Source organism: Arachis hypogaea, chromosome 16, assembly GCF_003086295.3.
Source record: "Arachis hypogaea cultivar Tifrunner chromosome 16, arahy.Tifrunner.gnm2.J5K5, whole genome shotgun sequence".
Lineage (NCBI taxonomy): Eukaryota > Viridiplantae > Streptophyta > Magnoliopsida > Fabales > Fabaceae > Arachis > Arachis hypogaea.
Window position 1 is genome coordinate 17,960,151 of NC_092051.1, and position 26,219 is coordinate 17,986,369.

The following is a 26,219-nucleotide window of genomic DNA, read 5'->3' on the forward strand; positions in this document are numbered from 1 at the left end:
GAGACAAAGCCACGTAGATACATTTACCTAACACATCAGCGTTGACCTGCTGTCAATCAGTTTCAGTGGCTGGATTGAACAAATACGAAAGTGAATGAGGACCGATTTGTGTTTTTATAATTGTTAGGGGCGCAATGTCTATCGGATAAATGGTTAAGGACCGAAAAGGACTTTTACTCTAATATTTATTATTTTTGTAAAAATTAGGTTAAGATGCATATAAATTGCATGCATTTTTTTTAAAATGTTAAGAAACAATTGTTTGACATTGAGAGTTACTAAAAAAAATGTATGTGTTTAGATTAGGGGTGTGCATGGGTCGGGTGAAACCGGATTTGATGTGACCCAGACCCAATCCGAAATATATATCGGGCCTATTTATTAGACCCGAACGCGACCCTAGACCCGATGAAACATATACACTTTCGGGCCATTAACATTACATAACCTTGATACCTTTTTATAAGCTAGCATGTGAAAATATCCAAATTTCCAAGACTCCAACCATTATTTGACATGGTAAAATTCACTTAGAAAAATATAACAAGAACCAACTATTCTCTGAAATTAAAGCATAACCATAATCAATACTAATATTGTCTAATAACACCAAATATTTAAATCAATACAAATAACACAATATTATGCATTAGTCTAAAATCTTATGCATTTTAAACATAAAACATTAACTTATAGTCTTATAATAACTAATAACATAAAATATTAAAGTTTACAATACTTAAATCCCACATAAGAATAGCCATCATCCATCACTAATAACACAAAATATTAATTGTGTATGGTGACCGGGCCACCGGGTCGAGTTCAGGTGACTCGAGCTATGGCCCGGACCCGACCCGAAATAATGACTAGGTCTATTTTTGAGACCCTTACCCGGCCCTAAATCCGGTGAAATAATACCAAATTAGTCCCGAACACTTAGCCCCTAAAGTGTTCAGGGCAGGGCCAGGCCATCCACATCCCTAGTTTAGATACAATGTATTTTTAAAATTTAAAGCATATATTAGAATTATTAATTAAAAAATAATTTGTAAAAAAAAAAAATCAAAGTTAAAATTCTTATGTGCTCTTGGGCTATGCTGCCCAACAATCCGACCCGACACATTATTCTACACTGACCCGCTTCATGATCTGATCCTACGCGTAAACCTAGCACCCCTAAAAACATATGTTAAAAAGAAAAAAAAAAAAAAGCATATTTTAACTGAACCTAAGCAGTGTTTTAATGGGTTTTGGGCCCTCTCTCTTACTACTTGCGTGTGTGCATATCAAAGCCGACTGGGGCATCCATACCGGAAAAAAAGAACACCCAACATGTGGAACTTAGTTAACTTACACTACTTTCCTGAAAGCCAGGATATATAATAAATAAGAAAATGGAGATGCGGGGAATCGAACCCCGTGCCTCTCGCATGCGAAGCGAGCGCTCTACCATATGAGCTACATCCCCACGTCGAATTCCTGTTAAATTCCATGAGTAATGTTTAATTTTTAGATCCCATGCATATAATTTGACAAAAAGCTCTAAAACAACAATCTTAGTAATTTTAACCATTATTTAACAAATATAAATACTAAATTATCTTTAATAAATAAATTTTATTAATTTATATATAAAAATTTTATCAAACATAAATATAAAAATTATATTAATTTATGTGTGCAAAATTTTAATAAATATAAATGTAAATTATATATTTTTTATGTGTAAAATATTTGTAAATACAAATACAAATTATTACTTACCTTGATAAAAAATAATAATATTTACGACATTTTTTTAATGAGAAAGTTTAGGGGTCATCAGATTTTGTGGTTTTTAACCATCAATTAGCCATCAATGATGTTTTTAATGGTGTGAGATTACATCTAATGATGTTTTTTTGGTGACTTTACATCTAATGATGTAAAATCATTCAATTTCTTTTTAATGGTTAAATGTTGGCCAAAATTTAACAAAAATGTTGCCCCCTAGCACTCCTCTTTTTTAATTTGACCGATAAAAAAATTATTTAATAGGATAAAAACACATGAATTGACTTGAGACGATACCCCGCTACTATATACTTGCATTCCATATATAGTATCCAACTATCCATTTCAATTGCCATGTTTCGCTCATGCTAATGTGCCATCGTGCACGTTCTGTAACAACAACTATGAAAGTAATTAAAGCTTATTAGAAGGCAGAATACCAATATTGGCCTTCATTTCTACGAATTGCGTTGGCTCCCTCCAATCCATGAGCAAAACAGAAAGTCAGAAACTCAACGCAGTTTTGGCTGAGAGCAACGATTCAACAAAATCGCACATTTCGAAGAACACGCTTCATGTTTGCGCGCGCGTCTCAGCGCCGTTCCTCCTCAATCTTCGTTACCATCGCTTTCACATTCTATATCGATTCTCTTTAATTTGCCGTTCGTTTTTTTCCATTTCCTTCCATGATCGCAGCGCCATTTGTTAATACGTTGCCATGAGAAGCAGCGAGAGCTTCCATTTTATTCATTACTCTTTCTCATCATGGCGAGGTTCATCCCCGGGTTCGCATTACCTATGCTCCTTCTAACAGGTTTCATTCTTACATTTGTTCATTAATTCCTTGCATTGTGATTTTAGTTACTTACATACACTTGCACAAACCCTCATAGTAGTGATACTATGTAATTTCTTTTCTGTGATTCATATGCAGCTTCTTTACTTAACTGGAGTCTCATATCTTTGCTTAATTTGTTAGCATTCCTTTTCATTCAGTACACTGCGCCTAGAAAGGGTGAGAAGTTAGCTGGCTCTGACCTTTGCTTTAATTTTTGCGAATTTACTCTCATTTTATTATTATTCTGCTTCTATAATTTCATATTTTGGATAAATATAGGAATATTCTATAGTATAGATGAAGTGTCATTAATTTGTCACAGGAATACAAGGTTATAGGACCTTGTCATTTTAGAGTGAATGAATAATAGAGAAGAAAATGTTAGTCAATTAGTGTAGTATATTAGTTTTGGCTTAGTTGTTCATAACATTTGATCACTTGAGGATTGTTATGGTTTATTTATTTATTTATTTGCTTATTTCTGAGCATTTCATATACAAATTTAATTGTTATCATGTTTTCAACTTCTCAAACAAGATAATTGTCCTTGCAAATAGGCACTCGTTTCCATTCACAATATTCAATATCGCGGTCCATCCTTATACTGTCGTCTTTGACACTACTATCACATGCCATATTTCACATTGTTTTGACCATTGAGGGAGATCGGTGGAGTACTGCCGATGCTCAATGGGCTCGGCTAATTGGATTAATAAGGTAATTTGAACTTTCTAAAATTTCTCATCAGTGTTGCAGCATTCAGAAAACACTACAAAATAATGTATGAAATGGATTTGCAGAGTGCAATCATGGAGGTCATTGCCCCAAGAGTACTTCTTGGTCATGCAAGCATTAATGACCTTTCTTTCTCTATTTGAGATCTATGGAAATCGCGTTGGTCAAGATGCATGGAGAGATTTTCATTCTGGAGTTCTATGTTCTTATTTGCTGCTGATAGGTTTGTCATAGAACTTCTTTGTACCCTAACTGTTAATATAAAGAGGTGTTCTGCTTATTTTTGTTGAAAGCGAGGTAATATGTATCATTACTGATCTACATAGGAGCTTGTTGTATTCTTGATTGTGTTTTTAGTTTTTTCCCCTTTCAATGTTTTGGTCTCCTTTATCTATTATTTCTAACGCTAAGATAAGGTGTGCCTTACAGCTAGTACCAAACAAAGATTATGACAAAAGCCCTTGCTATTTCTCTCGTAAAGTGCTCAGGAGTTTAATATTTTCTTATAGTTATTATTCCTTTTATTTTTTCTTTTTGACACAAATAATATGTGCACAATAGAATAACCATAATAAACTTATTTGCTGTGTCTATGGAATAATTATAACATGGATGCTGATCTCTGGGTTGCAGGATCTCATCTCAGGGCCTTGTGCTTCTTACTGTTGCCAGCTATACAACTAATTGCTGGGATTAGTCATGCGTCTTGGGTTTCTTTTCCTTTTTTCATTTGTATTAGTATAGGGCTAGTTGATTGGTCATGGAGGAGCAATTATTTAGGTATCTTTTGGTAAGCTCCCTCTTCCCTAAACAAGGGGAAAGAAATGATGATACGTACTGTGCATCTTTTTATTGTAGGATTGAAATTTTATTGGTTCGCTGATTCAGGGTTTTATGAACTTGAAGGTGGTGGAGATTCCTTTTCTTTTATGCTGGCTTCAATATCATCATGATGTACATATACCAACTTCCTATTGAGCTCCCCGAGACATTAAGGTTGATTCTTTTCCACTTTGGACTGTTCAAACTTACCGCAAAATCAGAATGGTCAGAAGTTTGCTCAGGTCTATCACTTCTACTTTTCTACATTATGGTAAGCATATAGACTGCTTGCATAGCATAATTCTATTGCTGCAAAAAATTCAGTATGTAACATGATGGAGAAAACAAAAAATTATTTACCGTGGTGCTGGGGGCCTTTTGTTTTTGGGTGAGGGATGGGGTGATAATAATACGAGTGTCTGGATTCTTCTGCCGATGTATGCTTCATTTTCAGATATTTGCATATAAATAGAAGAGAAATGCTAAGGGGCCAACATTTTAGTGTAAAAAAGGGAGAATTGGCTATTCTTTGTTTAAATGTAAGACAAAAATAAGGAAAAAATGTTGGTCACCTAACATTTTTCTAAATGGAATTTCCAAATCTAATGTAAACCAAATTAGTTTGTTGTAAGATTAGTTCTGTTTATACTATTCGTAATTTTTTTTAGTGGGGGACAAAAGAAGAATTTCATTAAGACGAAGAGAAAGATAATAATAAGAGTTCTTTATAGAAAGTAAAGCAAAAAACAATTTATTTATAAACGATAACTTTTCAATATCTCTAGCACATGTGAAAGAGAAAGTGCTCTATAAACTATTCATTATACGGGATCTTCTACCTTCATCAATAGAGGTGATCACTTCTTTGCTTTATATTAATTAGCAAACCTGGCTGGTATTATTCCTCTGATTTAGGTTCGATCTGACTGTCTTATTTACAAATACTGGCCAGTCTCTAGCTTAAACACCGAATAGAGCAGAATCTAGATTGAGTAAAAAAAAATTTAAATCCTTCTCTAAAAATCATGATGATATGTATGTGATTATGTAGAGAAACCTATCTGGCTTGAACACACTATACACTTGTGTTGCTTTATAATTTACGTAATCTTAATCTTGATCATGTTGCTTTCTTGTCTTGCGGCAAATGTCTAGAGGAAGGAAATGCATTGGTTACATATTGCATATTCTAGTTGTTCTTGAGGTCTTGTGTGACACTTAACAGATATGGGAACTCTTGAAAGTAATTGGTCTAAAATTCTTATTTCTTTTTTGAAGCTTTTGTTTGGTTTGGTTCACCAGTCTTCAATTCTCCATTGTTCCAGCTATCCTGGATTAGAAGTGAGCTAGCTGAACTAGAAATCATCACATCAACAAGAGAAAGCAGTGACTTGACTGAGCAACTTCTTCCTAAAATGAATTCTCAGTTTGTTCACGAGTCAAGGTAATTAAGAAAGGGCAGCATCCTCATTTTCTTACTTTGCTTTTCCTTGTGCCCTGAAAAAAAATGAAGTTCTAAACTCATAGCAATTGCTATTTTCTAGTCCAAGGACCTCAATATGTTTATTTGTTTTCCCTTATTATTCATGTAATAGTTCACCTAAGTTCCTCTGACGAGATGAAACCTACAATATTAACAAGATAATGTGACATCAGCATATCTTGCTTTGTATATATGTAGATGATACTTATTTGGAAGTTTAATTTTTAAAAAAATTATTTATAACTTTCGGATATCTAAGAATAATTCAAATATTTTATACAGAGATTTACACAAATTTCTTGTGTCTCAACAACGGAGACTAATCTATATAGGCACTGAGCGAAATGAAGCGATATAAAAAAATATAATGTAAATAAATAAACATAACTTGTAAATATCACACTGTATCTATATAGATTCAATCGGACATATTATTGCTCTTGCTTGGATTTGAAGTTTCCCATGTAGCAGATGCTTGAGTTGAATTCTTTTGTCAAATTGATCATTTATTATGTAAACTTTTCCCCCTTGTTGTCCAGTTATCATGCCTTGTTATCTTGAATTCCTTTTCGAATTGATTACTTATTACTTTGGCTATGTTACACTTCTCTGTTTGTAATATTTCCAAATAGAACACTAGAAGTAGTGACTCGGTGTCCTCATCCTGTTGACTGCTTTTTGAACCCTTTACTTTTGATTGATGGAAGCTCATTAATACTCTCTTCTTGGTTTTGTAATTCTCTAACAGGTCTGGAGCAAAGCATATGAATTTCTTGTTGCAAGGAGCTATTTCTCAGTCGTTTTTTATTAACTTTTTAACATATGGTTTTCCGGTACTGCTGCCACATCCATTTTTACTGAATTTTATTTCCTCTCTCATCAATAAATCATTTATAATAAAAACCCTGTACAGAATTTTTTTGTCCAATGTTTGGTCACGTATCACATATGCAACTATGAAGTGACAATTTGTTCTTAACTATGGATAATCATTCAACATAATGTATATTGAATAATTTTTTTTCGAATAATTTTTTACAAAACCTACCATTATATTTGATGATTATTATACATTGTAAATCATGCCTAAAAAATTTTCTCAGTCCAAAATCATGTTACATATCTTTTTATAAATCAAAATTGATGAAAATATAAAAGTTCAAAATGTTCATAAATATGAATTATTATATTATAAAAATTGGGCAGAAAATGATCTTCATGATAAGAGTGCCTCATGAATTCTAAGTTCATGGAAGATATTAGCACATGAACCATCCAAAATTCTTAAATGGTCTCTTGTGAGCCCTCTGCTACCTTTCCGTCATCCTTATTGCAACAAATATTTTGTAAGTTGATGAATTGCATTGATTGACACACGTGGCAGATTTCCTTGCTGGCTCTAACATATTGGGGTTTCCACTTTGCAAGTCTGTGCTCATTTGGATTACTTGCTTATGTGGGATATGTATTGTACGCTTTCCCGTCCATGTTACGGCTGCACCAACTGAATGCTGTGCTTCTCGTTTTCATTCTTCTATGGGCAGCTAGCACGTATATTTTCAATGTAGCATTCAATGTATCAAGTGATCACAAAGTATGGAAGGTACATTTTGCAGAAGACTTTTGGAGGTCTTACTTTAATGTTAAAATCTTTTGAATAAGATCTTCTGGTGCTTAACTAATTGCAGGATATGGAAATATGGGAAACTATAGGCTTGTGGCATTACTCCACCCCAGGATACTATTTGCTAGCCCAGTTTGGTCTAGGTTTTCTTGTTGCTTTATGTGATCTAGTGAACAGTTCAGTGTTGTTGTGCATTACTGATCATGGACAGTTAACAACTCAAGAATCCGTTGTGGAAGGTGAGAGAACTAGGTAGTCTGAGAAGATGTTTGATGATACTTAGTGCTCTACCATATACTACTCCTTGTTAGTGAGCTGATATGAAATGAAGAATACAATTACCGTTGCTAAATCTACTTTATTTCTATGATTGTACAAAATATGTACAATAAATAGGAGCATCAACATTTGGTTGTGTTGCCTGGCAAAAAAGTGTCTCACTGCCCTTGGGTGGATTGATGAATATTATCTAAAACAATGAAAGTTGATTTCTGGATTGACTTTCAATATTTCACAAAGGAATCAGCTAGAAATTAAAGTATGCTTTATGATATCAGCATATTTATTTGGAACATTGTTTCATCAAAATCTTGATTTATATTTTTATTATTGGTTTTTATCTTTTCTTTATAAAATCCAAAAAAAATTGCAACTGAAAATAGAAAATTGAATTTTATTGAAAAAATGATATTTCAATGAAAAATGTTATTATATATGATAATTGTTAAATAATATTGCCACGTAAATCTTTTTTTTATTGTGGCACCCTTGTCTATGTAAAGCCATAGCAACATGTGCTGCTAATTTTTGCCTTTAATCACAAACAAGAGAATTTGAAAGATGTATTTTACTTTTTGCTCATGTATTCTGCAATCTTTTACCAGACATTTCTCTAATACAAAATGCTACCTTGGACCGTATGTATCTGGATAAAAATTCTTACTGTTTGTTCATTGCTATTGTTGTCAAATTTCTAGAGGAAGAGGATGCTGCAATATTAATATTGGCTACAATAGTTTGGGGACTACGCAAGTGCTCACATGTTATAATACTAATATTGATATTTCTCATAGCAATAAGGCCTGGTCTCATCCACACTGTGTATAGTAAGTTTGATATCTTTCATTGCCTTCTTAGTTCTCTACGTTAATAGTTTATTACCATGATGCTAATACAGAAATGTTCTAATTACACCCTTTACATTTTAGATCAACCATTAGTGTATAGTGTTTGACAATATTAGTGAACACTATCCCACTTGTTTAAATAACTCAAGTTTTCTGATCAAGTGCATACCAGAATTATGTGGCTCTTCCTTGTTCAAGTATTGTGTGAAGACTGGATAATCTTACAAGAAGTCATAATTAAATTTAAACTTTCCTTAAACGTTGTCTTTAGAGTAGTTTGCAGGTATCCTAATTTACTAACAACTTACTTTTTCCTTTCATGCAGTGGTTTTCTTTTTAATTTATCTCTTGAGTGAAACAATAAATAGTCAATTACGCCAAGCTATTATCCTTTTATGCGAGGCGCACTTTGCAATTCAATTCATTCTTCAACTTGATCTGATCTCCAAAACTTTGGATCAGAATGGTTCATACTCTCTTCAGATTCTCTCAAAATTAGGTAAATGTTTTTTTGTAAGAACTGCCTTGTTTTTCATGCGGTGCAAATGTAAATTTTATCTTGCATTTGACGAAGTTATTCCATTTTTTATTTTGTCATTCTTCTCGTGACTGTTTCAGGCTTGGTTACTGATATCCATTCGCTGGATCTCTTCAAAATATCAATTCTTGCTTTCTTTTGTGCAATACACAATCATGGGCTCCAAACACTCATTTTATTTTCAGCCATTGTACAGCAGACATCTTGCCCTCCTTTCGGGTTTAGCATCTTGAGAGCTGGCTTGATGAATCCTGTTAATTTATCCAGTTGTACTCTGAGATCTGGTGAGAACTAGCGAACTCATGGTACTACTCCAGTTAACCATTATTTCCATGCCATCTTATTTTGATGAATAATTTCATGTTATCCTAGTTCATAGTTAACCTTCTGACACTTACTGATTTCGTGCAAGTTATATATTTGCCAGAAGCATCCCAGCACTTCATGCCAATATTCTAACCATACTATTGGATTATGCAGAGGCAATAAGGATATCGTATTTGAACGTCATAAGAAAAAAATCCCTCTGTGTTTATCGGGCTTGTGGCAAATACGTTGCCTTTCTGACAGTTCTCTTCAGCGTATACCTTTGCACACCCAACTATGCTTCGTTTGGTTATTTGTTCTTTCTTCTACTGTGGATAAGTGGAAGACAACTTTTGGGACAAACAACAAAGCATCTTTGGTTTCCAATGAAAGTGTATTCTGTAACGGTCTTTGTTTGTATTTACTGCATTGGTGTATTTTCCAGCTCTAAGATTTTGTTTCCCGGTGTTGTTAATCTTCAAACTGCATTTGGCTACAACCCTGCAGCTTCAATGTTGCGAAACATCTTTGAATCCTTGGCTATATTGGTTGTGATGCAACTATATAGCTACGAAAGGCGGAGGAGCAAACGTTTGGGATTAAGTGGCTATAATGCACAAAGAGTAGGGAATTTCACTTTTACTAGACGTCTTTTGGTTCGGCATGCTGATAAAATCTTATCTCTGGCTTTGTTTTATGCATCACTCACACCGATAAGTGCATTTGGTTTCCTGTATCTTGTTGGGTTGGTTAACTATTCAAGGTTACCAAAGTCCTCTCAGATCCCTGCAAAATTATTTCTAGTTTATTCAGGATTCCTTGCAATGGTTGAATATCTTTTCCAGATATGGGGAGCTCAAGCGCATTCATGGGTATCATTATTTATGGGCTTACAGTTGTATAAGCCTGGTTTTAAAGGTTTAGAATCTGGGCTAAGGGGAAAGGTTGTGGTAATTGTAGCATGTATACTTCAATACAATGTTTTTCGTTGGTTGGAGAGGACGCCACATTTTAATGGAAACAGAGAAGAATGGGATGAGCCTTGTCCTCTATTCAACATAGTAGATGTACCTACTGAACCTATTCCATGTACCCCTAGAAACAACCTATTGGAAAACCCTACATCAACAATCAAACAGGTTGCAAGAAGTCATTCATGGCCGAAAGTGAACTCTGCATTATCCCAAGGGCAAGGGCAAGGGCAAGGGCAAGATTCAGGAAATGAAAGAGACAGTGTCAAAAAAGTTCAACATATTCATTTCTGGGAGAGTTCTAAGGATAGCTTCAAGTGGAATAGAAAGCGAATTCTTTTTTTGAGAAAAGAGAGATTGGAGATGCAGAAGACTGTGTTAAAAGTATGTCTGAAGTTCTGGATAGAGAACATCTTCAATTTATTTGGTCTTGAAATCAACATGATTGCTTTGCTTCTTGCAAGTTTTGCAGTGTTGAACGCCATCTCCTTGCTCTACATAGCATCACTTGCTGCTTGTGTTCTTTTAAATCGTTTAGTTATTAAAAAACTATGGCATGTTTTCGTTTTTCTATTTGCTACCATTATCACTGTTGAATACTTGGCTATCTGGATGCACCTGGCTTTTTTGAACCACCAGACTAAAGGACAAGTGGCATGCCATGACTGTTGGAGGGTATCAAATATATATTTCAGCTTCTGCAATAAGTGCTGGCTAGGTATCTCTACATTAATGCATGTTTTTGTACTGATAATGATTGGTATCATACTATTATTTATATATCTTTTTGATAATGTCCATCACATATAACCAATCTGAGACTGAGTTTGATACCCAAATATTAGTTACTCAGAACTAGTATTTTTAGCATTTATCATATGACAAATTTCCCACAAAATAGCTTATGTTAAATGCATTTAATGCAGGAATCATTGTTGACGATCCCCGTATGCTTATCAGCTATTATGGAGTTTTCATGCTTTCATGTTTGAAATTCCGTGCTGATCATTCATCTACTCTCACTGGGTTGGATATGTATAGAAAGATGCTCTCTCAATGGAAGTCTGCATCTATACTAAATGATCTCTCATTTGAAACAAAAGCATATTGGACATTTCTTGACCACCTGAGGCTTTATGGTTACTGTCACTTGCTAGATTTTGTTCTTTCATTAGTTTTGATTACAGGAACTCTTGAATATGATGTTTTGCATCTTGGCTACCTTGCTTTTGCTCTGGCTTTCCTCCGAAAGAGGATGAAAATACTAAAGAAGGGAAATTTAATTTTTAGATTTTTGAGGATGTATAATTTTCTGGTTATTGTCTTGTCTCTAGCATATCAATCTCCCTTATTTGGTCACCTTAGAAAGATAACATACGGTTCCATTACAATAGAGAGCATCAGTGAACTGGTTGGGTTTCACAAGTATGATTATGGGTTTCGAATTACATCAAGATCAGCATTAGTGGAAATCGTCATATTCATGTTGGTATCACTACAATCATACATGTTTTCATTCCCAGAGTTTGATTATGTTCCAAAGTACCTTGAAAAAGAGCAGATTGGTGCAATAGTTCAACAGCAGGAAAAGAAAGCTGCCTGCAAGACAGCTCAGTTGCGGCACAAACAGAGAACTGAAGAAATGAAGCATCTCCGAAGCTTGCAGGTAGAAAAGATGAAATCGGAGATGTCAAACCTTCAACATCATAATTTGAGCACTGAAGCTAACTGTAGTAATACTTCTCTCGATTATGATGGCTTACGAGAGAGAGGAAATTCTTCTCTCGATAATAATAGGGACAATGAATTGAAGAAGGACATCAGTCTCAGTAATGAGCCAGCAGACCCCTTTGACATGAACGAATCTTTAACTAGTGAAAAATATCCAAGTCGATTGGGACCAGAATCTTGGAAACAGCCAGTGAGTACTCCTCGTGGAACTTATGACGTAAAGGAAAGAGCTAATGGCAGTGATTATTTTTATTCTGATAGGAGTCGTTATAAAATTCCAGTCAGGAAAAATGCTTTACTTTCAGCTGTACATCTCTTAGGGAGTGGGGTATCTCAAGTGCAGTCTCTTGGAAACTTGGCAGTTAACAGTTTACTGAACTATTTGAAGATAGAACACGAAGAACTTGAATCTAACAATGATTCTTCGGAGGATGAGGAATATTATGAAATTGAGAATTTGAATCTGGGAGCGGAACCTCTAGAAGCTACAATGTCCACCCACACTATTTATGAACATACAATGCCAGATAGTGCTTGGCTCCGAATCGGTATTATTCTCCGTCACTTTTGGTCCCGAATGAGGTCAAATAATGACGTTGTCTGCTATTGCTGTTTCATTCTATTATATCTATGGTACTTCAGTTTGCTTTCTGTGGTCTATCTAGCAGCTCTCTTCTTATATGCTCTCTGTCAAAATACTGGCCCCAGTTACAGATTCTGGGTTGTCATCCTCATTTATACAGAGGTCTGCATTTTGCTTCAATATTTATATCGAATCATCACTGAACACTGTCAGTTTGAATTCCCTGTGAGCTTACTTCAACAATTAGGATTTCCTGTGAGAAAAATAACATCATCTTTTGTGACAAGCAACTTACCTTTCTTTCTGGTATATATATTCACCCTCTTGCAAACCTCCCTAACTGTGAAGAATGGTGGCTGGACAATTGCTGTGGATAGCAGATTCTATAAGAGAATAAATCAGAGCTACATAGAGGATTTAAAGGGATCCTCCTTCCATGTTAGATTACTGAGATTATTGTTACCTTTGAAAAATGCGATGAAACTATTAACTAGACGACTCTGTAGGTATTGGAGATCAGTAACATCAGGTGCAGAAACACCTCCTTACTTTGTGCAGTTGTCTATGGAAGTTATCTCATGGCCTAGAGATGGAATTCAGCCAAAGAGAATTGAATCAAGAATGAATAAGTTGCTGAAGATCTTGCATTACAGGAGATGCAGAGAGGAGAAGCTTTTTAAGTTGCACTCAGCAAGTAGGGTTCGCATTCAGAGCATTGAAAAGAGTGAAGAGTGTGAAAATGTGTGTCATGTTGTTTTTGAGGTAATATATGCCTCCCCTCCAATTGAATTTGTTGCTGAAGAATGGTACAGTTCATTGACTCCGGCTGCAGATGTTTCCGACGAGATCCAGAAAGCTCAACACGATGGCATTTTTAATGAAATTGGTTTTCCGTATCGAGTAGTTTCCATCATTGGTGGTGGGAAAAGGGAAATTGATCTGTATGCCTATATCTTTGGAGCTGATTTGGTTGTTTTCTTCTTAGTTGCTATTTTTTATCAGTTAATTATGAAAGCTAACAGTGAGTTTCTTGAAGTCTATCAGCTTGAAGATCAGTTCCCAGAAGATTTTGTTTTAGTTTTGATGGTATTTTTTTCATTGAAACTCACCTTTTTCAGTCTCTCGTGTTTATATAAATTCACATCTATCAATTCACTCAGGGAACGAACTTAACCTGCAGGTTGTCTTTTTCTTGATCGTACTTGATCGCATCATATACCTATGTTCATTTGCAACAGTGAAGGTTATTTTGTATTTATTCAACCTTGTTCTCTTCACATATTCAGTCACAAAATATGCCTGGGACATGGATCCTTTGCACAGATATGCTGGAAGACTAGCACTTCGTGCCATTTATTTCACAAAAGCAATTTCTCTGGTTTTGCAAGCAATGCAAATCCATATTGGTGTTCCACACAAAAGCACCTTGTACAGGCAGTTTTTGACCAGTAATGTTTCCCGGATTAACTTTTTTGGCTTTCGACTCTATCGTGCTCTACCTTTTCTTTATGAATTGAGATGCGTGCTAGATTGGTCTTGTACGACGACATCTCTGACCATGTATGACTGGCTGAAGGTATGTCCTCATCATTCTTAGCTAACTTACATTCCCTTTAAGCAGATGCATTCCTTTCCTCATTTTATCTGATTCTTGCTTTCTTTCTAGCTGGAAGATATTCATGCTAGCTTGTTTCTTGTCAAATGTGACGTGGATTTGAATAGATCCACTCATCAACAAGGACAAAAGCAATCAAAAATGACAAAGTTCTGCAATGGGATATGTCTATTCTGGGTTTTATTGTGCGTCATATGGGCTCCTATGCTGGTAAGAATTCCAAACTTATTATGAATCTCTCTCTCTCTCTCTCTCTCTCTTTCTCTCTGGAATTTGAATGTGAAAAATACTCAACTAAGTAAACTTTGTTGTGTGTGTACAAGACTTGTGACTATTTCCCACCAAGGATGTTTCTTTCCTAACACTTGAAACAATTCAACCTAGAGAGTGCAATATTGATTTAAGTGCTTTGTTTTTTGGACAGATGTATAGCAGCGGCAACCCAACAAACATTGCCAACCCAATCAAAGATGCTAGTGCCCGGCTTGATATACAGACAATAACTGGAAGGTTGACATTGTTCGAGACAACCTTATGCGAGAAGATATCTTGGGAAAATATTGAAGGACGTGATACTTTGGATCCTCTGGGTCTCCTTAGTGCGTACAATGAGAAAGACATCCAACTAATTTGCTGCCAATCAGATGCTAGTACTGTGTGGCTTGTTCCACCTGTTGTGAAGGCCAGATTCATAAAGTCCATCAGGTGGAACATGGACATCACTTTCTCCTGGCAATTTACCAGAGATAGACCCAGAGGAAAAGAACTAGTGAAATATGAAATACCCATAATGTCTGAGGATCTTCCAGATAATTCAGAAGTGATTAATGTTTTTAATGGTACCTCCAACAGTTTCACAGTATTCAATATCTACCCCAGATATTTTCGGGTCACAGGCTCAGGGGACGTGCGTTCTCTTGATCAACAGTCGGTATGTATGTAAATCTTACCTAATCTAACTTGCTAGATTTATTTGCTTTTGGATCATAATGAAGATAAGGTTTTTGCAGGAGGAGGTTAGTGCAGATCTTGTTCTCAACCGGGGGAATCCAGAGTGGTGGTCTTTTTATGATATTGATATCTCAGATAGACACGGATGTGGAGAGTTCCCAGGACCAATAGCCATAATTGTATCTGAAGAAACTCCCCGTAAGCTCAACTTAAATTTAATTGTATTTACCTATATATATAGTCTATGCGAGCAATATTTGATCACTAATACCAATTTATGTTCTCCGATGATCCTATTGCTTCTTTAGAGGGCATTATCGGAGATACTCTCAGCAAGTTCAGCATTTGGGGACTGTACATTACCTTTGTGCTTGCAGTTGGACGTTTTATCAGATTACAGTGTTCAGACTTGCGAATGAGAATTCCTTTTGAGAACCTGCCTTCATGTGAGAGGTGCCCATTTTTGCCAATGAACCTCTGTATCCTTCTGATGAATGTTCAAACATATATATGAGGACTTACACGAAGTGCATATATAAATTGATGCAGGTTGATGGCAATATGTGAAGATATATATGCTGCAAGAGCCGCAGGAGATCTTGATGTGGAAGAGGTTCTGTATTGGACACTTGTTAAAATTTACCGCACGCCACACATGCTTTTGGGGTATACTCAGCCTGACTACTAGTTCTAGATTCTTGCAAGAGTTGTCACATCTTAAATGTCATGGACATCAACTCCATAGCAATTCAAACGCCAAGCATGAGGAGCACATGCGTGAAAAAAAGGCTGCTTCACCATGTCCATATGAATCTCGAGTTCGCGCTGGGATTCCATGATTATTACTGATTATGAGTGTGCTTTACTGCTTTTGGTTCTATGGGTATTGCTTTGCTTGCTTGCTTAGTTCAACAATAACTAAAGCTCGCATACAACAAGCTTGTCTATAGTTAATGTAATGTGAAATTTTGGGTGGTTCCTTCCAAGTTGCGTCCCTTAAATTATGGGGGTGTATGCCATATCATATTTTTCTTTCACTGAGTACCAAAATAAGTAAATAACTACTGCAGTTCATGAATAGAAAGGAAACATAAAAGACAATTATCACGTGCTGCCACTTTTTTGTTTTATATCCACATAATTTAATATCATTAAAATTACAATAAGATCTTACAAGTTGCATTAGTAAAGAACTAGGGATATTGCGGAAAGGGAACTCTAACCTAAGAAACTGCACCAACAGAGCTAGCTGAGTAAGTTGTCATTGATGTTACGAGAACTTTAGTTCGAATATTACTTTAAATTTTGTATTTTTCACCTAGAATAAAGTTATATTTAACTTTTGTTATCATCTTGATATTGTCTAGAAATAATTTTTATATGAAACAAATTTTGGTGTATTTCAAATATATGGAGTAGGGTCGTGAAAAATAAACAAAGTATACTTACACATTTTCATCAATCTTCGAGAAGAAACCATACTACATTGAACAGAACTTTGCTCAATGTGAAAAATAAAATTAGAATAAAAAAGTATTGCGTTATTTAGCAGAAAATAAAATGTTTAACGCTAAAAGATATTACTTAAATTTTAAACGAACTTGTAACCTGTCTTTTCTTTTAGAGATTTTCTTCGCATATAAACCTGTGCATGCATGTTTCTGAGAGTAATAAGCTCATTTCGTTGTGATAGATAATTTATAAATAAATTTACAAATTAAAATAATCATCTAACGTCGATATGTCCGAGTGGTTAAGGAGACAGACTTGAAATCTGTTGGGTTACGCCCGCGCAGGTTCGAACCCTGCTGTCGACGTTTTTTAATTTTGGTTTTTGTAAGCCATCCATGTTTTCGTTCGAGCTGCCACCGTTGTTCTCTTGAATTTTCTAGGTGCATGTTTCAAACGTAATTGACTATAGCTCTGTACAAAATTAATTTCCTCATTAATTTTTGTTTTTTTAATAAAAAAATTCAACGTAATAAAGTGGAACATTAGAAAAAAAAATAAATGGACAGAATATAAAAACTAACAAAAGAAGATAAAATAAAATTATTTTATTATCATCTTCAATATTTTTATCAATAATAAAAAAGATTAACACTACTCCACTTCTTATAGCTCTGAATTGAGTTATTCATAATTTCTTTTACTTCTGATTCTTTGTTTTAAAATATCTTTATATTTTTTTCCATTCATATGTGTTAGATAATTGTAAAAAAAAAAAATATCAAACTATTTTTTGCGCATCTTTTTTTTATGGTGAACATCTATCAAACTCTCAAATTCAATATGTCTAGGATGAATCATAGCCGGCCAAACTTAGATAACTACACGCACTACACCTGTTAAGTAAAATCACAACTAAAAAATAAGTGGTGAATATATTCAACATCCTTTTTACATAATATGCAAACAAGATCTTGCTGGTTAATCGCTCCTAGCCTACTTAGTCTTTTCTTGGTATTAACTCGACTACCAATACAAATGATGTAAAGATTTATACCGGTTTGAAATTTAGAAAAATAATTTCGTTGTGAGCATAGTCCAAACCAACATTCGATCATTAAATCAAAGTTTAATTTTGGTTGTCACAAGTCCAACCCAATAAAAATAATCGAGAGTATTAGTCTCGGGTCGTTCTCCCTAGGAATCACAATCGAGTGCTCAATTATTGGTTATGAGGTCAAAATGGTTGGTAAAGGTGGAAGAAATTAACTAACAAGAAAATAGAACAAACAACTAAAGAAAACAAGTAATAAAGAGAGACTTTCTTGGCAAGGATTGAGAATATAGGCTTTCTATCCTAGTCATTAATCATAACAAAATAATTATCAAGAGTTTATCCTATTAAGTCATCCCCAACGAGAGAAGGTACAATGTCATCTCCAACACTCGAAGAAAGTCTAATAAGACTAGTTAATCTCAATCTAAAAGTCCTAATCAACTTACTAATTGAATTAGCAAAAGATTAGCGTTAATGGAAACAATATTAACTAACAACTCTAGATCACCAACATAAGTTGGGTATTCGTGACTCAAGATTGTCTAATTTCTCTTTCCAAGCCAAGAATGCTCAAAAACTACTCTAACATCCAACCAAGCATTTTATCAAACACTTGGAAGGCATAAAAGGAAAGCATAATAAATTGCAAGAAATATAAAATCTACCACTACCAAATGCAAGAAATTAACAATAACAACTAAAGAAAGCACATTAAACCTGAAACACCTCAAATTGCATTAAAGGAAATTGAAATTGATAAGAGTGCATGAACATAAAAGTAACCAAAAAGAGAAATTAACAAGGAAAACTAAGAAGATTGAAGCAAATCAACAAGGAAAAGTAAAGAAAACTAAATCAAAACAAGTAATTAAACCTAAACCTAAATCTAGAAGAAAACTAAACTAAGAACCCTAATTTCTAGAGAGAAAAGGGAGTTTCTCTCTCTAGAACTAACCTAAGGCATGTTTCCTACACTAAACTAATTGCCCCCTTGACCCCTCTTGAGTTCTGCATCAAATAACCTCAGGAATGAGTTGGATTTCGGCCTGGAAAGCTTAGAAATCGCCCCCAGCAAATTCACTTTAAGTGAGTCACGTGCCGCTCGTCACGCGTGTGCGTGATGACGTGTGCACATCGCTGGCCAAAATTCCTCCTCACGCGTATGTGTGGGTGACCCGTGCACATGGCCAAGAATGTTCTTCTCACGCGTACGCGTGTGTGACGCGTGCTCGTGGCCTTCAAATCTCCAAATGCTCATTTCTTCATGAATTCTCCACTTTGCATGCTTTTTTTCTTGACCTCTTCCATCCAAACCTTGCCTTGTGAATCTGAAATCACTCAACAAACACATCATGGCATCGAATGGAATTAAAGTGGATTAAATTTAGCTATTTAAAAGCCTAAAAAGCATGTTTTGACACTAAGCATAAATTTAGGGAGAATTACAAAACCATACTATTTCATTGAATAAATGTGAGATAAGTTGATAAAATCCCCCAAATTAAGCACAAGATAAACCACAAATTTGGGGTTTATCAACAAACCAAACAAATAATTCCACTCTTGGTGGAAGTAAGCATTTCCAATAGTTTTAGTGAAGTTGCAACTTGTTACATCCTCCGAAAATATTTCTGACTGTAACATTTGCACAAAAGAATTAGTAAAAAAAATACTTTTTTTAAACTTTCATACAACTCTATTCTCAATATCATTTGTTAGTTTAACCGACCTTAAATTATCATGTAGTTAATTAACCAATTCTAGTTCTCATTGGTGTAACTCTCACCTTTATTGGAAATTTTAAATCTACTCTAAGCCATCCCAAAACCCACAATCTCCTATGATAGATCCTCTTTGGTTTGAAACAGAAAAAAATCTCGAGTTTTTACATAATACGCAAACATTATCTTGCCAGTTAATCACTTCTAGCCTACTCAGTCTTTTCTTGGTATTAACTCTGCTTACCAATACAAATCAAACAACCAATTCCACTCTTGGTGGAACTAACCATTTACAATAATTTTAGTGAAGCTGTAACTTGTTACATCCTCCCAAAATATTCTGATTGCAATATTTGCACAAAAGAGTTAGTAAAAAGAAAAACACATTCTTTATCAAACTTTCATACAACTCTATTCTCAATATCATTTGTTAGTTTAACCGGTCTTAAATTATCATGTAATTGATTAACCAATTCTAACTCCCATTAGTGTAACTCTCACTTCTATTGAAAATTTCAAATCTACTCTAAGTCATTCTAGAACCTATAGTCCCCTATGACATATCCTCTTTGATTTGAAAAAAAAAAGAATCTCGAAAACCAATCTTTCAAAAAATCACATTGTAACCAAACATCCTACTAGAATCGAATCCTTCTTGCGCCACTTATCTCCATCAATAAGCCAGCAATTATTTTTTCCCTCACATGTTCCTTAATCTGTAACTAACAAATATCTTTTCATGGGTTGCCTCTATTAGATAGTGCTTGGTTAACAATATCTCATTGGGATTCAAATTATTACATGAGCATACCACCTTCTTCCATAACAGATAATTCTCCTTATAAAAATGCGACCACCACTTAAATAAAAAACCTGTGTTACGAATCACTGCATCTTCGACTCCTAGTCCACCTAATTTTTTTGGAACCTGCATCACTTCCCACCTAACCAATGTCATACCATTCATATCATCCTCCTTACTCTATAGAAATATTCTCTACAATGAAATCAACTTTTCTGCAATAGCCTTCGGCATCTTACACAAACTTGCAAGATGAGAGATGATCATAGGTGAAAATATGTAATTGAGCAATTGAACCCTCACCGGATGTGTATCTGCTCTAGTCACTCAAGTGTTTAGGGTTGATTCACTCAATTCTCCCTTAATCATGCTTTCTAAGATTTGTTTTTCATCTAACAATCAACAATTACTTCATGCATGCATACAAATATCATGAGGACTTATCCATAGGTTGTAATGGGACTAGGGTCAAGGTAGGATGCATATGGCTAAGTGGACAAGAATTTGAATCTTTGATTAACTTAAACTTTCCACCTAACCTGTGACAATCTATACAATTTAAATGCTAACCTAACTACCCATTCTTCACTTTTTCACAGACTCATACATTCTCTTTTTTTTTTTTTATCACAACTCATATGCATTGATGATTATTGAACTTCACTTTGGGGAATTTTGTCTCCTTTTTATTGCTTTTCTTTTTTTCTTTTTATTTTTCTTTTGTTTTTTTCTCTTTTTCTTTTTGATGAATTATATACAAAGGTACCAATGCATATGGTTTAAACATTTAATGCATGAGTATGTACTCAATTCCCAAAATTTTCAACAAAAATATACTTTTATGTCACCCAATGTTTCCAAGTTTCTCAATCTTAAATGATAAATCATAGTTGTCAGAACCGAACCGGTAATCGAACCGGTCAAGTTACTGGGTTACTGGGTCATTGGTTCAACCGGTGGGTCACTGGTTGAACCGGTTAACCCGGTCCTATGTAAATAAATAATAAAAATAGTCAAAAAGTTTAAAATTAAAATTTAAAATACATATTTTTACTAACATTTTAAAAATATCTAGCAATTCTAAAATAATATGAAACAGGAATAATAAGTATTTTGTTAATTTTACTCTATCATAAATATTTTATTTTGTTTTACATTAAAATAATAATTATTTTCAAATTTTAATAATTTATTAATTAATTTATATCATTATACTATTATATACTACAAGTATTTATTAAAAAATAATATTGATAGATATTATATAATTATGAAAAGAAAAAATAAGTGAGTTTATAACTAAAATTAAAATAAATTAAATAGAAGTAAATTATTTAATAAAAGATATCTAGATATAATATAATTTGTAAATATATTAACTAGAATTGTGATAGCCTGGTGGTTGTGATTTACTCCTTTTATATTGAGGACAGGGGTTCGAAACCCATCCATCCATTTTGAAAAATTTTAATATTCAGCAGTTCGGTCGGACCGGTTTTACCGAGTTTGACCGGTTCTCACCGGTTCACTCTGGGTTTGACCGGTTTGCACCGGTTCTCTACCTTGTTCGATTGAATTAGCAGACCGGACCGACTTAGGATCCGGTTCACTGGTTTTTCGGTCGAACCAGCCGGTCCGATCCAGTTTTTACAACATTGTGATAAACACTCTCACTACTCACTAGCCTAAACTAATCAAAGATCCAAACAAGGGACATTTATTATTTTTGCTTTAAGGCTTGTAATGTGCTAAAATTAAGAACAAATGGGTTTAGCATAGGCTCAAAATTAGCTAACAATGGAAGATAAAAGGTAGGCTATTTGGGTAAGTGAGCTATTTGAACAATATATGGCCTCAATCATATAAGTGCATTCATACACAAAATAATATACAAAAAGAATCAAACAAATCAAAAATTGCAATCATAGAAAGAGAATAATACACACAAGAATAAAGATAAGTGGTTATATGATGCAACCACACAATTAGGCTCAAAATTCACATGCTTATGTGTTCTTAGCTCAAAAACATGATCCACAATGTATAGTTCAAGCAAGTTCTAATTTTTTTTATTTTTTTCAACTCAATTGGGTACCCTATAGATAAATTTCTTGAAAAACTTCATTATTATGATGATGATGATGATGATGATGATGATGATGATGATGATGATGATGATGATGATGATGATGATGATGATGATGATGATGATGATGATGATGATGATGATGATGATGATGATGATGATGATGATGATGATGATGATGATTATTATTATTATTATTATTATTATTATTATTATTATTATTATTATTATTATTATTATTATTATTATTATTATTATTATTATTATTATTATTATTATTATTATTATTATTATTATTATTATTATTATTATTATTATTATTATTATTATTATTATTATTATTATTATATATGCAAACTAAGAAAATGCAACAAAAATTCTAAAAGACCTAAAAAAATGAAATGCAAAAGTGTTGGGATTAGAAAATTGTCACCCAAAAATGCCGATCGATCGAACGACCTCTCCACACTTAAAAGTTTGCACCGTCCTCGGTGCATTCAAAGATGAGCAAAGGGGTACGGCAACTTTTTGGATTGCCACCTTCAGCTGGTGGGTCAACCGGCTGCTGCGTGTACTTTCTCTCGCTTCCATTTTAGCTTATGACGACTCACCTATGAAAAATAGAAAATAGCACAATACGATGAGAAAATGCAAAAGTAAGGAAGCATAAATTATTGGAATGAGGTAAATCACTAGAATTGAGTGAGTGAATTAGTGTGACATTAAGGAACAGTAGTGTGTGAGTTCTAAGTTGCATGCGGTTTAGAACACACACACTAGCATAAAGAGCTATGTCAAAATTACACAAAAGAAGGGTGCACTTTACTCATTCTAGTATGCTCGAGATGCTTCAAATAAAACTTGTAAGTTAAGACACCCAAACAAGCAATGAAGAAACATGAAAGCATTCAAGCAAAAATCAGGCAATTATGAATTGGATAATGAATGGACATTGATTGATGTGTAAGTAAGTTTAGTGAACAAAATGATATATGAAACTTACTCAACAATTAATGACACACTTTGAATTTTATTTGCAACACCTAAGTGACATAGAAGTGAAACACATGGGTGCTATGGAACTTAGGCAAAAGAAGATAGAAGTAAAAACTAATCACATAGCAAGCATGGTCCACAAAGCTCAGAAAGCTAAAAAATATGTCACTAGGTAAGTGGTGCACTAAATTGTGATCCCTGGTAATGGCTCCAAAAACTTGGTGCTCTAATCTTAATTCATAATTTGTCACAACTTCGATACAACTAACCAGCAAGTGCACTGGGTCGTCCAAGTAATACCTTACGTGAGTAAGGGTCGAATCCCACGGAGATTGTTGGTATGAAGCAAGCTATGGTCATCTTGTAAATCTCAGTCAGGCGGATATCAAATGGTTATGGAGTTTTCAAATAATAATAATAATAAATAAACAGAAAATAAAGATAGAAATACTTATGTAGATCATTGGTGAGAATTTCAGATAAGCGTGTAGAGATGCTTTCGTTCCTCTGAACTTCTGCTTTCCTGCTGTCTTCATCCAATCATTCCTACTCCTTTCTATGGCAAGCTTTCTGTAAGGCATCACCGTTGTCAATGGCTACATCCCATCCTCTCTGTGAAAAAGGTCCAAATGCTCTGTCACGGCACGGCTAATCATCTGGAGGTTCTCGATCATACTGGAATAGGATCCACCCTCTTTTTGCGTCTGTCACTACGCCCAGCACTCGCGAGTTTGAAGTTCGTCACAGCCATCCCTTCCCAGATCCTACTCGAAATACCACAGACAAGGTTTAGACTTTTCGGATCTCAGGAATGGCCATCCATGGGTTCTAACTTATACCACGAAGATTCTAATATCTCAGACTCGGTCCTCTGTATTAGATATCTAAGAGATACTCATTCTAGCTTGTTTGCATGTAGAACGGAAGTGTTTGTCAGGCACGCGTTCATAAGTGAGAATGATGATGAGCGTCACATAATCATCACATTCATCATGTTCTTGGGTGCGAATGGATATCTTAGAAGCGGAATAAGTTGAATTGAATAGAGAAACAGTAGTACTTTGCATTAAATCATGAGGAACAGCAGAGCTCCACACCTTAATCTATGGAGTGCAGAAACTCTACCGTTGAAAATACATAAGTGATGAAGGTTCAGGCATGGCCGAATGGCCAGCCCCCAAACGTGATCAATATGATCCAAAGTTGAACTAAAAATCATAAGATGTAAATACAATAGTAAAAAGTCCTATTTATACTAAACTAGCTACTAGGGTTTACAGAAGTAAGTAATTGATGCATAAATCCACTTTCGGAGCCCACTTGGTGTGTGCTTGGGCTGAGCTTGAAGTTTACACGTGCAGAGGCTTCTTTTGGATTTGAACGCCAAGTTGTAACGTGTTTTTGGCATTCAACTCTGGTTCGTGACGTGTTTCTGGCGTTTAACTCCAGACTGCAGCGTAGAACTGGCGTTCAATGCCCTTTTGCATCATCTAAACTCGGGAAAAGTATGAACTATTATATATTTCTGGAAAGACCTGGATGTCGACTTTCCAACGCAATTGGAAGCGCGCCATTTGGAGTTCTGTAGCTCTAGAAAATACACTTTGAGTGCAGGGAGGTCAGAATCCAACAGCATCAGCAGTCCTTCTTCAACTGCTGAATCTGATTTCTGCTCAAGTCCCTCAATTTCAGCCAGAAAATACCTGAAATCACAGAAAAATACACAAACTCATAGTAAAGTCCAGAAATGTGAATTTAACATAAAAACTAATAAAAACATCCCTAAAAGTAACTAGATCTTACTAAAAACATACTAAAAACAATGCCAAAAAGCGTATAAATTATCCGCTCATCACAACACCAAACTTAAATTGTTGCTTGTCCCCAAGCAACTGAAAATCAAATAGGATAAAAAGAAGAGAATATACTATAAATTCCAAAATATCAATGAAACATAGCTCCAATCAGATGAGCGGGACTTGTAGCTTTTTGCCTCTTGAATAGTTTTGCCATCTCACTTTATCCATTAAAGTTCAGAATGATTGGCATCTATAGGAACTCAGAGTTCAGATAGTGTTATTGATTCTCCTAGTTTAGTATGGTTATTCTTGAACACAGCTACTTTATGAGTCTTGGCCGTGGCCCTAAGCACTTTGTTTTCCAGTATTACCACCGGATACATAAATGCCACAGACACATAATTGGGTGAACCTTTTCAGATTGTGACTCAGCTTTGCTAAAGTCCCCAATTAGAGGTGTCCAGGGTTCTTAAGCACACTCTTCTTTTTGCTTTGGACCTTGACTTTAACCGCTCAGTCTCAAGTTTTCACTTGACACCTTCACGCCACAAGCACATGGTTAGGGACAGCTTGGTTTAGCCGCTTAGGCCAGGATTTTATTCCTTTAGGCCCTCCTATCCACTGATGTTCAATGCCTTGGGATCCTTTTTATTACCCTTGCCTTTTGGTTTTAAGGGCTGACGTGTATCCCGCTAAGCTCGGGGTTAGCATCAGCAACAACAATCCGACCATGAATCTCGGAAACAAACAAACCAAAACTGAAACAAACACGCACGTGAGTTATACACGTTACTTGCGAAAACAGAACTCATCATCCAAGCCATCAATATCGGAACAAATCAGGCTCCACTTGACGCCTCAGTCATCTATAAAATAAGGGTAAAAACAACCTAAGAAGGACAGGTGACAGAACTCACTCTAACTCATTTTCTTTACTCCTCTTAACTCATACACTTACTTGAGCGTCGGAGTGCTTTTTGCAGGTGCTCCCGCTGCCGTGTTTCACCACACCGAGGTTACCTCTGGAGACCACCTCCCTGACGACGCACAGCTCCTGGAGCTAAGCAAATCTCGTTGGGGACCTATACCTCGGCTGGTTCAGACGGAACATTTGGCGCCCACCGTGGGGCCCGGTTACACTAACCCCACTTTTTCTTTTGTATAGCACCTCGTGTTTTCTTTTTACGCAGGAATTCTCAACCCTCGCTC

The 26,219-nt window shown here is 35.0% G+C and overlaps 1 protein-coding gene and 2 non-coding genes across 4 annotated transcripts; 2 read left to right on the forward strand and 1 right to left on the reverse strand.

The window, feature by feature from the left end:
- Window positions 1–1,398: 1,398 nt before the first annotated feature.
- Window positions 1,399–1,471, reverse strand: TRNAA-CGC (transfer RNA alanine (anticodon CGC)). Its single transcript has one exon. It is a non-coding gene; the product is annotated as a tRNA-Ala (tRNA).
- A 941-nt stretch (window positions 1,472–2,412) lies between these two features.
- On the forward strand, window positions 2,413–16,217 carry LOC112758391 (piezo-type mechanosensitive ion channel homolog). 2 transcript variants are annotated; one of them, XR_011873950.1, is made up of 21 exons: window positions 2,413–2,590; window positions 2,711–2,791; window positions 3,172–3,331; window positions 3,415–3,572; window positions 3,983–4,139; window positions 4,256–4,442; window positions 5,497–5,615; window positions 6,403–6,487; window positions 7,039–7,257; window positions 7,343–7,517; window positions 8,256–8,384; window positions 8,731–8,904; window positions 9,024–9,227; window positions 9,424–10,938; window positions 11,147–13,620; window positions 13,715–14,110; window positions 14,201–14,359; window positions 14,574–15,084; window positions 15,160–15,298; window positions 15,409–15,553; window positions 15,650–16,217. XR_011873950.1 is itself a non-coding variant. In XM_025807061.3 (21 exons), exons 1-21 carry the CDS (start codon window positions 2,542–2,544, stop codon window positions 15,786–15,788), a joined length of 7,371 nt encoding a protein of 2,456 aa, XP_025662846.1. In that variant the 5' UTR covers window positions 2,417–2,541; the 3' UTR covers window positions 15,789–16,217. The 2 variants fall into 2 exon arrangements, 1 of the variants encoding a protein (XP_025662846.1); XM_025807061.3 differs by having other exon boundaries at window positions 2,417–2,590; window positions 14,574–15,080.
- Window positions 16,218–16,835: 618 nt separating this feature from the next.
- Window positions 16,836–16,917, forward strand: TRNAS-UGA (transfer RNA serine (anticodon UGA)). The gene has a single exon. It is a non-coding gene; the product is annotated as a tRNA-Ser (tRNA).
- Window positions 16,918–26,219: the final 9,302 nt, after the last annotated feature.

Coding starts and splice junctions, on each gene's coding strand:
- LOC112758391 (XM_025807061.3), top strand. CDS start 2,542: ATGGCGAGGTTCATCCCCGGGTTCGCATTACCTATGCTCCTTCTAACA. Junction 6,488..7,038: donor TTTTAACATATGGTTTTCCG/GTACTGCTGCCA, acceptor CACACGTGGCAG/ATTTCCTTGCTGGCTCTAAC. Junction 14,111..14,200: donor CCATGTATGACTGGCTGAAG/GTATGTCCTCAT, acceptor CTTTCTTTCTAG/CTGGAAGATATTCATGCTAG.